The sequence below is a fragment of the Buteo buteo genome, chromosome 29, assembly GCF_964188355.1.
Source record: "Buteo buteo chromosome 29, bButBut1.hap1.1, whole genome shotgun sequence".
NCBI lineage: Eukaryota > Metazoa > Chordata > Aves > Accipitriformes > Accipitridae > Buteo > Buteo buteo.
In genome coordinates, this window is record NC_134199.1 from 3,932,899 (window position 1) to 3,948,168 (window position 15,270).

Here is a 15,270-nt window from a genome sequence, read left to right on the forward strand (position 1 = left end):
CGCCAGGACTTCACTTTGCCAGCCTCTTGCAAAGAATTAGGGACGCACTCTGCAATTGATGTTGCTTATAACAGCACCAGTAGTAATGATTCCTATGGATACAGGGAGAGGGAGCTTATGAAATTGAGTAGGGTCCTAGAAAAAAGCATGTGTTTGTGAGAAAGCCCAGTCAGACATTTTTATCACTAAATGCCTCATACTGCATGTCTTTGACTTCTAGCTGTGTGATCTTACTGTTAATTATCCCTCGTACTGTAAAATAGCCCTCAGCACCACAGCCCGTGCTGGCGTGTGCTGTGCTACATGCTGGACACGCACAGGAAACCCTGGTCCCACCAGAGACGGCTTGTAGCTTCGGGCATGGACACACTTGATGGGTGAAGGACCAAACAAGCAAAGGGAAGACCAGCACAAGTCTGTAATCACAGATAAGTGGGCAAAGTGTCAAATAAATACCCTACTGGAGAGGGTTACTGCTGAACCTCAGGGAATGAATATCCTGCCAGCACATGAAGCAGAGGTAAATCTCTCTGCCACCCTGATAAATTACAGCAGCCGTACACACCACTGAGTGCTGGCAGCCCTGCATGGAAAGGTGGCTGGTACAGTCAGAGAGGTCAGATAGTGTTCTCTGCCCAAATAGCCTTGCGCACTTGTGCTGAGAAGGTTGATATGTATAAGCCAGATTCCTCAGCAAGACATGTCTGCGTTTCACAGCAATGCTACCGACTGCTACAGAGGATGCTCCCCAGACATGGTTGTCCTGCTAAGAGGAAAGCCCTTCTAGGGCTCTAATGCTACTTGGGTCATGTGTGCATTGGAGCATGTCCAGCGTACAGTTATCTGTGCCAAAGTAGCTATGCCAGTGCAATCACACCACCCAAGCCTACTAAATGTCACACAGGAGCATGCAGCAAACTTGGAGGCTCTCTTGGGAGCCATGGTGCGGCTGTGCCATGCCGGCGGGCAGGGGAACCTGACTGCCAGCAGGTGTTGGGTTTGGCATGGAGCTAGGTTCCCCTGTGTGCTGTGCTTATGGTGGGGGTTTCTTCAGTGCCTTCACATGGGGATCCTCTCCGGGCAGACTCTATAGCCCATAGGAGTTGATACATTCACTACAATAGACCCCACTCTCCTGGGGATGGGGCTTTGCCGCCACAGCCTGGGGTCAGGTGGGAATGAGCCAGTGGTGATAGAGAAGCAGTAGGGATGGGGTCACACAGCGCCTGCTGTATCCTCTGGTGTCCCCAATGTCCTGGTGGCTGCAGCGGCACTTGCAGAAAGGCTCTGACCTACCCGTTGTGCTTTGCACTGGGCTCTGAATTCAAGCCTCTCTGCGTGTGATGTGTCAGTTGAAGCAGGAGAAACCTTGGGCTTTCCCAAAGGGCAGGCACAAAGCACTTGATGCTTCTTGGTCTGCAAGCCTGGCTCGGTTCAATGATCTTGTATTATCCTCTCTGTGGAGGCCAACACCTTATCTGGGATTTAATTTAAGATTGTGTTCAACACCACAGCTCCCTCCTCAGCCCTCTGGCCCACTGGCTGGGTAATTTGCTTCTCTCTGTACCTCATTTTAACAGGCAATACAAGAGAGGACTCACCTGAGACCCAGGGATGACAATCACTTTACCATAAGGAGTATTATCAGAGTGCTCTTTGTATATCTTCCCTTTGATAAATGTCATACATGTCCACTGAAAACCTGGAGCTAACTCTGGCTACACAGATGCGGTGCAGCGCAGTCTCCAATTAAAAGTGCCTCTGATGGCATGGGCAGCAGTCCTTCAGTCAGGGCACAGGGCAACGCAATATTCAGTTTATACAGCTGTTGTGGTTTAACCCCAGCCAGCAGCTAAGCACCACGCAACTGCTTGCTCACTCCCCCCCACCCAGTGGGATGGGGGAGAGAATTGGAAAAAAAAGTAAAACTCATGGGTTGAGATAAAGATAGTTTAATAGGACAGAAAGGAAGAAAATAATAATCATCATCATAAAATGACAATAATAATAATAATAACAATAAAAGAATTGGAATATACAAAGCAAGTGATGCACAATGCAATTGCTCACCACTCGCTGACTGATGCCCAGTTAGTTCCTGAGCAGCGATCCACACCCGGGCCAACTCTCCCAGTTTATACACTGGGCATGATGTCACATGGTCTGGAATACCCCTTTGGCCAGTTTGGGTCAACTGCCCTGGCTGTGTGCCCTCCCAACTCCTTGTGCCCCTCCAGCCTTCTTGCTGGCTGGGCATGGGAAGCTGAAAAATCCTTGACTTAGTAGAAACACGACTTAGCAACAACTGAAAACATCGGTGTGTTATCAACATTCTTCTCACACTGAATCCAAAACGTAACACTACACCAGCTACTAGAAAGAAAATTGACTCTATCCCAGCTGAAACCAGGACAACAGCTTGAATGGATGGAGGTACCAAGGGAGGCTGTATTCATCATCCCTTGCTAACAGGCATTTCAAAACCCTGCAGTTTTCCCATAGAAAAATTACTTTGAAAATAAAGATGCTGTGTTAAATATACATTCATACAATGTTTTAGTCTCCTCCCCAAAGTGCTGCCTCTTACATTGCCTGCTGCATGGCTGTGCTCCAAGCTCTCCGCGGTGAGAGTGCTTTTAATCAGAGGTTACTCAATCAACGCATAAGGGAAGCAACTGTGACCCAGAAATACCCAGGGATAAGGCAGAGACCGTCAGGACTCCTTCCTATTTTGCTGCCTGTTTAACCTGAATATTTATTCTCCATGACTGTAGGATTAAGGTCTGTATAGACACGATGATCATGGTGATGCCCGCACAGGAGGGTTTGTCATGGCTGAAATCTTTATGGAATTTGAATTCATTTTCTGAGAGTTACTCTTGCACTATCACATAAGCTAGAGCAGCCAAAAGATGACAGTGGTTTGCTAGAAGGAGCTCATCACTTGCCCAGGATCAGGGCTGCGCTGAGGACAGTTGCAGGAACTCCTCAGGAGTGTGCCTGGTGGGAGAAGCGTGATCCTCGGCCACGTCCCACAACGTGACATGGAGAGTGACCGTCTCTGTCTTTGCATGGACCTCTCAGCCAAGTTCTTCCATCCCAGTGCTTCAGCTGCCCACAAGGTAGTGAGACGTGGAGGTCCTGGCCTCAGCAACGCAAGGAGTTGGACAACATGATTGCTGGTGTTCCTCTGTCACAGGACCGATACTGAAGCTATGTCCTCTGGGAAACTCCACCAGACCTGCTTCCTTTCTTGCCGCTGCTTCTCTTAATTATGTTTCATAGACCATAGCAGAATGTCCACCCTTGGGCAGATGATGCATCTTTGTCATGAAGCTGTGAAATGTCACCAAAGGTGATTTTTAATATTAATGTAGGTATTTTTGAATCCTGTTCCAAAAGCAGGCTGCCACAGTTTCTCATTTTAAATGGCAGAAGTGAGCGACAGGCCTGTTTGCTCGATACAAAAGTGGGATTATAATTTCTGTCAGCCCTGACTGTAAATCCAGTGACTGATTGAATGGCACTGCTGTGAGATCAGGGATAACTTTTCCCATGGGCCTGTATTCTCCACGGGGACTGCTTCCCCCTCAAGGGGAATACCTGTGGATAAGGTGGCACATTAAGTCTGCTCTAACTCTGAAAAATTTGGGCCATATTAAGTTTTGGAAATTTAAAAAGTGGAATCTAAATCCTGGCTTTATTCTTTAATTTCCTACCAGTGCTCAAAGGACTTGCAATGTTTTCCTTTAACTAAAGTACAGCCTCCAAGAGCTGGAAATGACAAAATATGTCTGTAATTTATTATTTAAGAAAGTAAAATTATGTTTCAAAGCAGACATACTGGGAAATTTTAACGTAGCTGCCCAGCACTGGTGCACGAGGAATGCTCTGCCGTGATAATATGACTGCTCTTTAATCACCCTTAGACAACTCGCTCCCCTCAGCGACACCTTCTCTTGCTTCAATTGTTATCGCTGGCCTTGCGGAGAATGGCCCTGCAGATTACACCCGCGCTGCGTGTGCTCATCTCCCTCTTCAGCCACCCACCTCTGCCCCATGTCCCTGGGGGGAACTGCAGAGCAAAATCCAGAGTGGGGATATCTCAGAGTGTTCAAATATCTAAATAATGCAATCAAATACAGGAGAATTTGCATGCAAAACCTAGGATATCCTCTAATATAATTGCTGATAATTTCTGACGTCGGTTAAACACAAAATAACACGAAGGCACCAAGACAGCTGCCAGGGGAAGTAACATTACCCTTGCTAATCTAGAGGCAGGAGTAAATTTACAGAACCACAAGGCAGGTTGTACCAGTGCTGTAAAGCGCCCCGAGATCACGCGATGAACGTGAGAAACGGGATCAAGGGAGCCTTTCTGCGAGGACGGGGAGCCAAGGGCTCCGACTAGCGCAGCCCGCCTCCTGCGGGCACCCTGTAATGGCTAACCCGCCAGGGAGCGACCAGCCCTCGCTGCTGTTTGCCACCGGCTTTTAGCAAAGTTCTGGAGATGTTAACGACCCAACTGGCTGAAAGGCTACGGGTGACCCAAAGAGGCCAACGGGAAGAAATGGCAATAGGCAGCCCAGGCCTCCGGCAGCCCCTGCACGAAGGCTCCAGGGCTGGAGCCACGGCCAGAGGCCTGGGTGCGGGGCTGAACTGCGGGCAATGGGCCAAACTGGGGGTGCTGGGCTGTACTGGGGGCGCTGGGCCGAGCTGGAAGGTGCTGGCTGTAGGCACATGAAGCACTGGAATAATCTTGGAGTCCGTGGAATGGGGAGTGGTGCCCATGGAGAGCCCTAGTCTGGACTGGGGACAGTGGGCTGACCGAGGGGAGTGCTGGGGGGCTGTGCGTGCGAGGCGCTGGTCTGAACTGGGGGCACTGGGCTGTACTGGGGGCGCTGGGCCGAGCTGGAAGGTGCTGGCTGTAGGCACATGAAGCACTGGAATAATCTGGGAGTCCGTGGGAGTGGTGCCCACGGAGAGTACTACTCTGGACTGGGGACCGAGGGGAGTGCTGGGGGGCTGTGCGTGCGAGGCGCTGGTCTGAACTGGGGGCGCTGGGCCGTGCTGGGTGACGGGGCTGCGGGGGTGCGAGGTGCTGGTCTGAACCGGGTCGGGAGGCGCTGGGGGCCGGCTACGCTCCGCCCGCAGCCTGCAGGCCCCGAGCCGCTGGCCCACACCGGCCCCGGCCCCGGCCCCGGCTCCGGCAGCTCCGCCCCGCCGGCAGCCGGGAGCCGCGGGCCGGGCCCGGGTAGCGGGGCGGAAGCGGAAGCCGGCGGCGCCGGGCGGCCTTCCTGCGGGCCGGGCCGGGCCGGGCCGCGCCGCGCCGGCATGGGCGAGAGCACCAGCCCCATCAGCGTTATCCTGGTGAGCTCGGGCAGCCGCGGCAACAAGCTGCTCTTCCGCTTCCCCTTCCAGCGCGGCGCCGAGCACCCCGCCGCACAGGCCAGTAAGTGCGCGACGCCGCGGGGTCCGGCCCGGCCTGCGGCTGCCCCGCGCCCCCAGGAGCCTCCGCCGGGGGCCTGCCGCCGCCCGTGGGGGCCTGGTATCCCACACACCCCACACACACCCTCTGTGGTGGTCTGCCCCCCCCCGCCCAGCCTCATAGTCTCTGTGGGGGCCCGGCACCCCTCACACACACACACATCCCTCGTACCCCCAGGTGCCCTGGCACCCCTCACACACACGCCCACCTCACGCCCCACATTAATCGAACCATGTTAGCACCAGGTGTTATTATTGACTTGGTGCCTTCTTGCTGTTCCTGGATCAGCTGAAGCTGTGTGGGTTTTAAGAGCTGTAGGGCGAGGAGGAGGCAGGGTGAGAAGCGAAGGCACCGGTCTGGGAGAGGGGATTCAGAAAACACTAAGTGAGCTTTAACTGATAATGGGTAGGAACTAAGAGACTTTAGTCCCTTGTGTTGAGTAATGGGTTGGAGGAGGTTTCATTTCTTTTGGAAAGTAGGAACGTGGACCGTTCAGGTGCCAGCTGGCTGCTGTGGAGCCAGTGTTGGTTGTACCTCTCTCTTTCTCCGAGATTCCTGATCAGGGATGGTGTCTGGGGCCAGGCTTGGACCTGCCCGCAGCCAGGAGTCTGCGGGGGCTGGAGGCAGGATGGCTGCACCCGCGGTGCTGCGGGCAGGGTCAGTGTCCCACCTGGCCTCGGCAGTGGGTGAGTCTTGTTGCCTGGGCCTAAAGGTGCTGCAGAGTGATGAAGCTGTTCGACTTGGGTTGCTTGCTAACTGCCGTGTGTCACGAGAAGTTTGACATCCCTGTTTAGGTTGTGAGTCACTTTTTACCAAGAGAGAATTGTCTTCAAACCCATTTTTGGTTTTATAAGTAAAATCTGAGAATGTGGGGGTTTTTTTGGCTGGCTGCTTCCGTCCCGCCCCCCTCCTGCTTTTTGTTGGTAAAGGATTTTGATACCTGTGACTGCAGGAAGGGCTTCTGGAGCATTATCGTTGTCCCGAAACCTGAGCAATAATGAGGGAAATGCACTGGTCAGAATTTTATTTACCACACTCTCTCTCTAACTGCAAACTGTTACCTGACACTTGAGAGAAAAGTTGTTTCTGTGAAGTTTTTTGCTTTCTCCTCTTTATCCCCTGAAGATGTAAACCTCTTTCTCCTATTTTTGATGTGTTTTTGAGTGAGAATAGAAGAAACAAGATCTGGTGCTTCTACCTAAAAAGGAAGGAACCATCTGCTTTTAATATTACTTTTTTTAGATCTCTCTTATGGATAATTTTAAAAAGGGCACAGACGAATATTCTCTTAATGCACAAGTATTCTCCTAATTCACTTATTTTAATGAGCACTTTAAGAAGGTTGTTCCTTGAAAAAGCTGTCTTTATTCTTTGTTTCAGATAAACCAAGGAGTCGATATGCTGTGAATAGCTCTGGTGACACCACAGAAGATCAAGATGGGGACTCCAGGTAGGGGAAAACATTTCTCCTTGCCTAAGAGTTTGAAACAGAGGAGAGGTGGCCTCTTGCTCTCTTGCCTGATAGATCAGCAGGCAAATTCTCTCGCACTGTATAGAAGATGACCTGCCAAAAAATGCTTTAATGACAAGTTATGAGCAAATTAGTGCTAAGTAATAAGGAATTTCTCATGAGGGAATGCTACTGAATCTATTGTTATCTAGGCAAGGTGTAGGTCAGGTATTTTGTGCTCATTAGAAAGGCAGTATTACTCTTTCAAAGCTAGGAGCATTAATACTTTGGCAAAATTCCACTTTTCTTTAACTGCCTACGTCTAACTGGTTATATTATTCAGTTGCCTCAAATTCTTCCCTAGCTCATGTAAGTGTCGTATGGAATTGCTGTGCACTAATGAATAACTAATTTTGTTTCTCCAGATACAGCTGCCCTTGTGTCTGTGGAGTGAAATAGTAGCTCAAAAGGATACTGAGACTTAAAGATAGTTTTTCAATTACAGCAAATCAGTGGGTAACAAACGCACTGAAAATAGGCAATGTGTTCAGCATGCATGTGCATATGAATGGACCCTCTAATTAGTTTTTGTAGATTTGAAATCTGCTGCATGGTTCTAAATTTATCACTATCAGATACGAGACAAATCTGGGAAAGAAAAAGGTTTTTTGTCTGTTGGCCCATAGTTCAGTTGCAGATCTTTTTTGTGATATGTGTTTTAATCTCCAATATTAATAAAATGGGGTAGTTGCTGCTCTTCTCTCATATAAAAGTGAAAAAGAAGTACTTGTCACTTGCCCCCAAAAAAGAAATTTAGATCCCAACCTCGCAAAATGTAAGCTTGTTCTTAACTTTGACTGAGAATGGTTTAGCTGAAATTAAAATCACCCATGACAGTAAACTTCATCAAATTCATATGTTTTTCTAGGACTGGGATCTTATGAAAACACATTTTGCTTGAGGTCTCGTATCTCTCGTCTTTTCTGGTATCTTTGAAACCTTCAAACGCAGCCTTCTGTCGTGTCTCCAGTGAGCACAGTATGGTACAGGGCACAACTCCAGTGGGAGCAAGCTGTGCTTTTGTAAGTTTGGTAATTGGTGAATGGCGTTTCAGACTGTGCTGTTGATGGCAGCTAGTATACACATTAGGAAGGTTCAGTGCACGTGTTTGCTGGTTATCTCAGGGATTTTGCTGGTTGCTGTTCAAAACCCTGGCTCTAGTATTTCACTAGATAGATTAAGATGGTATTGGAATGGTACCAGCTTCTGTCTGATACTGATTCTTGTTGCCTCTGCCATTCTGGCCAGTTGGACAAAGCACTTAATGCGGAGCTGCATTCATTGGATGTTGCGTGTGGTGCTGAATTAGTGTCATGCAGTATGTGGCTACTGCAGTGACGTAGGAGAAGCTTTTATAATTTCAAATTGTGGTCAGATGAGAAAACTGCTAGTATTTGCCTGAAACTGGTTTTAAGTAGGTTGACTGTGCTGGCATGTAACCTACATTAAACAAAGATTTAGATTATTTCATTGTGGTGTCCAGAACACTGGGCTTGAAAGTTAGTGCTTAATCTCCTGGTCAGGTATTTGTTATTAAGCTTTTAGTGTTTAAAAGAATTTATGATCTCTCAACTGGACTCACTAAGTGCAAAATATCACAGTTCTGAAGCATTGAATGAAAGAATATTAAGACAAAAATCCCCCTCTGCAGTGATCATCTTCAGAAGAAAGAAGTTGTCATTTGTACAGTTTTGTATATAGCAATACGTACAAATTCATGCTGCAGTGTCCGCATCTGACTCTTACTAAGGTCAGCGTTTATAAACCTTATATCTACTTAGATGAAATTGAGGTTTCAGCCAATGCAGGTCTGTTAGCAGGAAGTCCTTTAATATTATCTCCTGTGGATCTGTCTCTAGCTGCCATACAGATGAAGGGGAAATAGAAAAAGAGGAGTGTTTATGTTGCTCTGAAAGTGTGGGCTCTGCTAGAGGCCAGATATCAAGGTCCAGCATGCTGCTTGTGCTGCTTACAGGGCTGGGCATCTGCATTCAGAAATTCAAAGTCTTTTTCAAAATTGCATTTGTTTCAAGTTTGTTCATTGGAAAGTTTTTTTCCCAATACCAGTGTAGTCAGTGTTGTAAGTCGACTGCATCCCATACAACTGAGGTAGCAGCTAAACTTATCCTTCTCTTCCGTGATAGCAGCTAGTAGAAGAAATTGCTAATGCTCTTTGTATACTAAGTACTGTTAATTTATATTAGGCAAGAGGAGGTTTGTTAGCGGAGTTAATATCTTTGACTGGACTTACCAATACAGGTGGAAAAAATATGCAAGTTATAGGTACACAGGCCCTTCTTCCACCACAAAGTAAAAAGGAATCTTCAAAACTGTGTACAACAGGTTGCTCAGACTTTTGATTTGTATCAGACCGTTTGGGGAGTAACAGATGTTGGTGCCTGTGGAGCAGAAGATATTCTAAGGAGAGAGTGGAGGCAGAAAGGTGCAGATGTCTTGGGTAGAGCGAGATGCATATGGTTGGTAAACTAGGAAAGGAAGGAGTTTAACTATCACATACTGTAAAACCAGTATTGTCATTGAGCCCATGGGGGTTATTTCCTCACCAATGTTACAAATTTTTGCTCCTGGGTTCCTGTTCAGAATGTGTTTTCTATGTTCCCATTGAAGATCAGGCTGGAGAGACCAGGAATGCAGTGACTGGTTTTGAGAGAGCCATTCCCCCAGTAGCAGCTCTGTCCCTGTAAGTTTGTTCTTCTGCAGTGCAGTGGTACAGCAGTTCTCTTCCTGAAACACTCAGCTCAGTAGTCCATGGACAGATTTCATCAGCATGAAGTCCAGTCTGTTTTCTGGTGGTGATGACTTTCTGATTGGAGCTGTCTCTCATGAAAGTAATTCATTAAGTGGTTTCGTATTATTTCTGGAAGGCTTCTTCAAAGAAGGGTTGGCAAAAAGATTCCTTTAAATCACTGAGTATCAGTAGCATCTGTGGATGGTTTTGGTGGCACAAATTGAGGCTTTGAAGGGGGCAGAGTGCTAGGTTGAGTTGATAGTGTATGGCAAGTTTGATGATGTTGAAGGGTTGGGTCTTCCCATGTTTTCATGTTCAGTAGCAAAGGTTATTTCAGATTTATCTTGTTGCTGCACTAGTTCTTATGAGGGTTGGATTCATCCTTTTTTATACTGGATGGCTGTCTTCAATTTATTAACAATCTAGCACCAATTGTCTCCTAGATAAGGTTCACTGTTGCTTTTTTCCTAAGCTATTGGAACCCAGATTGGTTACTTTTGAGCTGACCTTTCCTGGAGCAGTTGAGGTGTATGCATTTCTTTATGGTCTCAGAAAGGGCAAAATTAGATCAATTTAAGTGCCTTGACTCTCCATTTCCATACAGCATATTTGTATGCATAATTGGATTTCTTCTAGCCTTCAGGCTTGAATTTCCTGGTCATTGTTATGCTTTTTGTTTTTTATAGACAATTGCAGCCTATTCATGATGATCCTACCTCTGGGTTGCTGGTGTGTATTCGCTTGTATTAATTTCTGCTCAATGGAGGTGTGTGTTTGGGTCTTCAGAATATAGATTTTTCTTCCTTTTAAAAGCAAGTCAAGCAGCAAAAGTGGTTGAGGTGTGTTGATGGTGGCCATGCAAGGTATTCAGAAGAATCTGTCACTGTCAAAACAAATTGCCTGTCAAGTGTCTCTCTTTGTTGGCTTCTTCTCATCCTTTCATCATTTGCTCTCTTAACAAACATCCTTCAGTTTTTCAGTGCTTTACCAGTAATATATACCCCTCACAGCTTATGGAGATGCCTGCCAGTCTCTCTCTTTTTTTTTTTTTTCCCCTTGATGTGAGGCACTTACTCTTTTGAAGCTGTAAGATAATGCTTTGTTAAATTGGTCTGAAATGTTTTTTTGTAGTTTTTCTGAAGGTGGTATAGTCAGCAAGCAAAAATTCTAATGAAGATGCACGTATAGTAACATATATTACACCAGACTTTGCATTTTTTAGTAGCATAACTAACTGAAGGAGGTTTAGCAAGTTTGACAGCATTGATGTCATTAATTGGCCAAACGCTTCTGTTATAAAAAAAGTCAAGTTACTGGCAAACAAGGACTTGAATGTCCCTTTCTAACAAACAGTAGTTCTCCTGTGATAACATTTCTGTATCCTCTGTCCCTCTTTCACTGGACTCCAGTGTTCTTCCTTGTATTTGTTTTGAAAGGCTTCCTTTCTGTAAGCCCGTTCTTTTCCATTCATCTATCCATCCATCCCTTTAAACACCCTTCCTGTAATATACCCCCTTTGTATAGTTTGTCATTTAGGATTGCTCTAGGTTCTCTATTCAACGTGACCAGTAGAAATCTGCTGTCTTTTGGGTTAAATAATTGTTGGAGGTTTTCATTTTGTCTCCCCTTTCTAACGTGGACGGTATAAAGCTTTTATCAGATTCATTTTTCAATATATTTAGGAAATTTGCTTCAGGAAATAAGTCCTTTTTTTCCTTGTTATTTGGAAAAAAAGAGCAGTTGACTGTTAAAATGAAAATAGGTGTTTGTTTCTCTGATATAAAAGTGAGTACAGCTGTTAACAGTGCCTTGCTCTGCACACCTGTTGTAAAGAAGGTTTTCAGGTTCTTTGCATTGAAAACTGTTTCAGCCTACTCTTCCTAAGTTTCTGCTTATTGCCTGGGTCAGACAGAGAATGACTTCATGCTTGTGCTGTGAGTCTGGCCAGACTTGTACCTGTTGTTTACATCCCTGGGGGGAGCAGCAGCAGCTCTGTGTGCAAGGCCCTTTACAGAATCCTGGCTGTGCATGCAACAATAAATGTTTGGCATCCTCTTTTTCTAATTCTTGTGAGTATGGAAGCACCAGAACCAATTGTGAAGAGCTGTGGGTCATTTGGGGCTGCATGGAATGTTCCTTTGGTGAAAATGCTAGTAATAGTCTAGAAAAGAAACGGAAGTTTAGAATCTGCTCTAAATCAGACTGCAACCTTGTCTATTTTCTCTTAAGGTAAGCATGAATTAAAAAGTATGCGAGGTGTAAATACAGCTCCATAAATGCAACGTATTGTTGGAACACATTACAGCAGCCAGTGTTAGCAAGAGGACTAAAATGCCTTAGCCTGTTTTTTCTGTTGTCAATCTGAGCCTGCAATATATACCTGGAATTCACCTACCATTAACTTTTGACTCTTCTCAATAGTTATATTTCCTTTACAGGAGTTTAAACCTTAATAGTTCATCTAGTTTTTAATATTATCTTTTTTTTATTTTGTATACTTTCCTCGTTTATTTTCTTTTGTTGTGTTTTTGTTTTGTGTTTATGGCCATGTTCCCATTTCAGAGACCAATGTCCTCTAACTGATGAGCAATTGGTTTCGGGGTAAGATCAAACGTTCTAAACAATCACCTATGTCTAGAATGGCTTTCTTTTCTCACCATCCTTTTAATTGTGCTTTGTTTCTGGTTTCTGTTTTACACCGAATGATGAGATAATTACATGCTAAATCACAATGTCTGTAGGAAACGTATTGCTGAAGGTTTACGCTAGGATAATTACAAAGGTCCTACTAACATTTCTGTGCTTCCGGTAAGGTATCCAGAATGCGTGTGGTACTGTCCCTTCTGTGAATTCAGAAAATTGTGATCCTCCGAGAATGCAACAAGTATAGCCTTGGCATTGTAGTTATTCCAACAAGGAGCTTTAAAACAAATTGCTTTCTGATGAGCAATGACTTAAAAGGACAGATCAGTGAGTAAACTATTTAATCCCACAATAATTATGGAGAGCTCTTCAGAGACCTGGTTTTGAGCAGCCGCGCCAGTTGCTTGTTCTGGTGCCCCACTAAGCTAAACTGGATGACTGCATTATACCCCCTTTTTGAACATGTGGAGGGAAAAGTGCTTATCTCTACCCAAGGCCCCAAAAGTATTAAACTGCATCTCTAGTCCCTGCTTAACATAAAGATACTCACCTAGATACTCAGCTCCCTTTCTAAACTACTTCAAAGAATTCTTTATAAAAACCTTGCTTTGAATTCATGTGGCATATAAAAAGTTATTATCCATTCTTGGGGAAAAGATGAATTTGTGTTTTGATGTTCTTTCCCCTTCCTTTTCCATGTGCTAAAGCAATTGTTGTTTCAGCTGGGTTTCCAGAGGAGATGCTGGTGACAGCAGTTGATCTGCACTAGTGTGATTTGTATCGTACTGCTGGATTGTCTGCTGTTGCTGCTACATTGAGCTCGTGATAGGAGCGGTAGGATATTTTGGGCAAATCAAAGCTTTTGTCTTTTGTATTTAGTTTCTGCCTGCTGAATTCCTTGGTGCAGGAGAGGTTTGCTTTCCTCTGGAAATCACAATGCTCAGACTAATCTCATAAAAGAAGGGACTTTTCACTGCCCAACTGCGAAACCTAATCTGCTTCTAACAAACTCTTGGGCTCTGATAAGTCAGTATTTTTAGGTCATCTTAATATACCCCAGAGATTAGAAAATCGGTATTAAAATATTTAAAGTAAAAGTGTTATTTTCTAAGATGAGATGATGAATTGAAATGATAGGAATAATGTATCTGCTATCTCTCAATCTCCCTATCATCCTGAGGCCTAAGAAATGTATAATTATGTAGACCACTGGGGGAGAAAACCCACAAACCAGCAAAACCAATAAATCTAGGCTGTCAGATGAGGAGAATGGGGCTGGAGCCCAGGTCACTCTTGGGAGAGCCTGCGGTCATACCAGGTGTCTGTACCCATCAGGTAGCACCTGTGTAACCCATCACAGGGTTATCTATCCTGAGTGTGTCATCTGGTTGCAGTTGCAGTACTCTTCCAGAAAGAGAGGTCTCTGCTAGTGAGAAGATACTAAGGACTTTACAAAATCAACCTTTTAATCTCCTCCTCCCCACGGAGCCACATACAAGGTAGGGCAGACAGAGGGCTGTTGGTGTCATGAGCTCTTCAGGGAACTGCTGAACTGTTACGTTCACTTATCTGTTAAAAGATCTGCTGGTGTAATTCCTTGTAAAAGTCAAATCTTAAGGGTGGTGAAAGTCATCATAATGATCAGTTTTCCAGCTCCCAAGGTATCCTTTGCCAAGGCTGGGAGAAGGAAGAGTAACTAATTTCTTACCAGCAAGCAGGCATTTTCTAATTTACCCTCCTTCTCCCTTCACCCCCCAAAACATATGCTGGTTTTGGATGTATTGCTATTATAGTCTTCCTGGCTTCATGATGAACCTATTAAAGAACACAGCTGAACAGGGCAAAAAGAGAGGGAAAAGCTCATTGCTGTCATGGTGACGCTTTTTCCTATTTTGAATGTCATCTCCAGGGACTGTCAGTCCAGGTCCTGTTCGAGGACCTTTCTTTGCCCTTTCTTCACAAACTCCATGTGTTGTGCAACCCAGTGCAGTGCGGTGGCTGAGGAGTGTGGTTCAGCGGCCCCCGGAGTCTCTGGCTAGTCTCCCTGTCTCTCTGCTTGCTGTTAGCTGTGTTTGGAGCAGAGCAGCCAGGGATTTGGAAGTTTGTACACAGCTGCTCCTTCCATAAGCCAAACATAAGAAGCGTGCTGTGGTCAGGATCACCTGTTTGTACAAACACCAGGGGCTTTGACAGTTTGTAAAACCCCTGTGTTGTCCTTCATCTTCAGTATATGTAGGTCTAATAAAAGAAATGCCCCGTGGGTCATATGCAGATGGATACACACAAAAGACCTGGCTGTGTGCATTTGTCTTAGTTTCTGTAGTACTCTATAACTCACTCAGGGTGAACCAGGAATATGGTACATTAATTCCTTCTCTGGGCATTGAGGTCTCGCTTGTGGCCAAGAGATAAGGTGAGCGCAGCACACACCCATGCCTGCCCTTTTCTCTGAGTGATACTATGTTATCTGGGATACCTGCCTGGTGCAGGGGGATGGTCTGACAGGGACACGCATCCCTAAATGTAAATAAAGAAAATGAAATAAACGTTTTCATTCTTAAAAAACTGGTCTCATCAGAAACTGGTTTGAAGTTCATTTGGTTAAATGGGAGCCTCCAAGAAATAAGACAAAGATCAAACTTGCTAGTATCGAACCTTGCACTGCCCCTGTTCTAGAACAACAGTTTCCCACCAGCAGCTAACTGAGGTCCTCTTCCCTGTGGATTTGAGCTCCATTGTCTTAGGGGACACCCTGAGGAAAACAAGTGTTTGTAGAGACCAGACCAATGTTGCAAGGCCATTGGAAAGAGCAGTTGCTGAATTCCTTCCTTGTCACGCTGGATTCTTACCTGTTTTTGCAGCCGTAGCTGTCTTTTA

General features: G+C 45.6%; 1 protein-coding gene across 9 annotated transcripts in view; it reads left to right on the plus strand.

The window, feature by feature from the left end:
* Nucleotides 1-5,292: 5,292 nt before the first annotated feature.
* Nucleotides 5,293-15,270, plus strand: part of NPRL3 (NPR3 like, GATOR1 complex subunit) — a 46,582-nt gene continuing 36,604 nt past the window's right edge. For 2 of the 9 annotated variants that reach the window (XM_075059416.1, XM_075059417.1), the window contains exons 1-2: nt 5,295-5,455; nt 6,872-6,941. In XM_075059416.1, the coding sequence (XP_074915517.1) occupies nt 5,338-5,455; nt 6,872-6,941 (188 nt within the window). In that variant the 5' untranslated portion in view covers nt 5,295-5,337. Of the gene's footprint in view, nt 5,456-6,871; nt 6,942-12,312; nt 12,352-13,121; nt 13,228-13,787; nt 13,893-15,270 lie in introns of those variants that run through there. The other 7 variants (XM_075059412.1, XM_075059410.1, XM_075059414.1 and 4 more) reach the window with 7 other exon arrangements.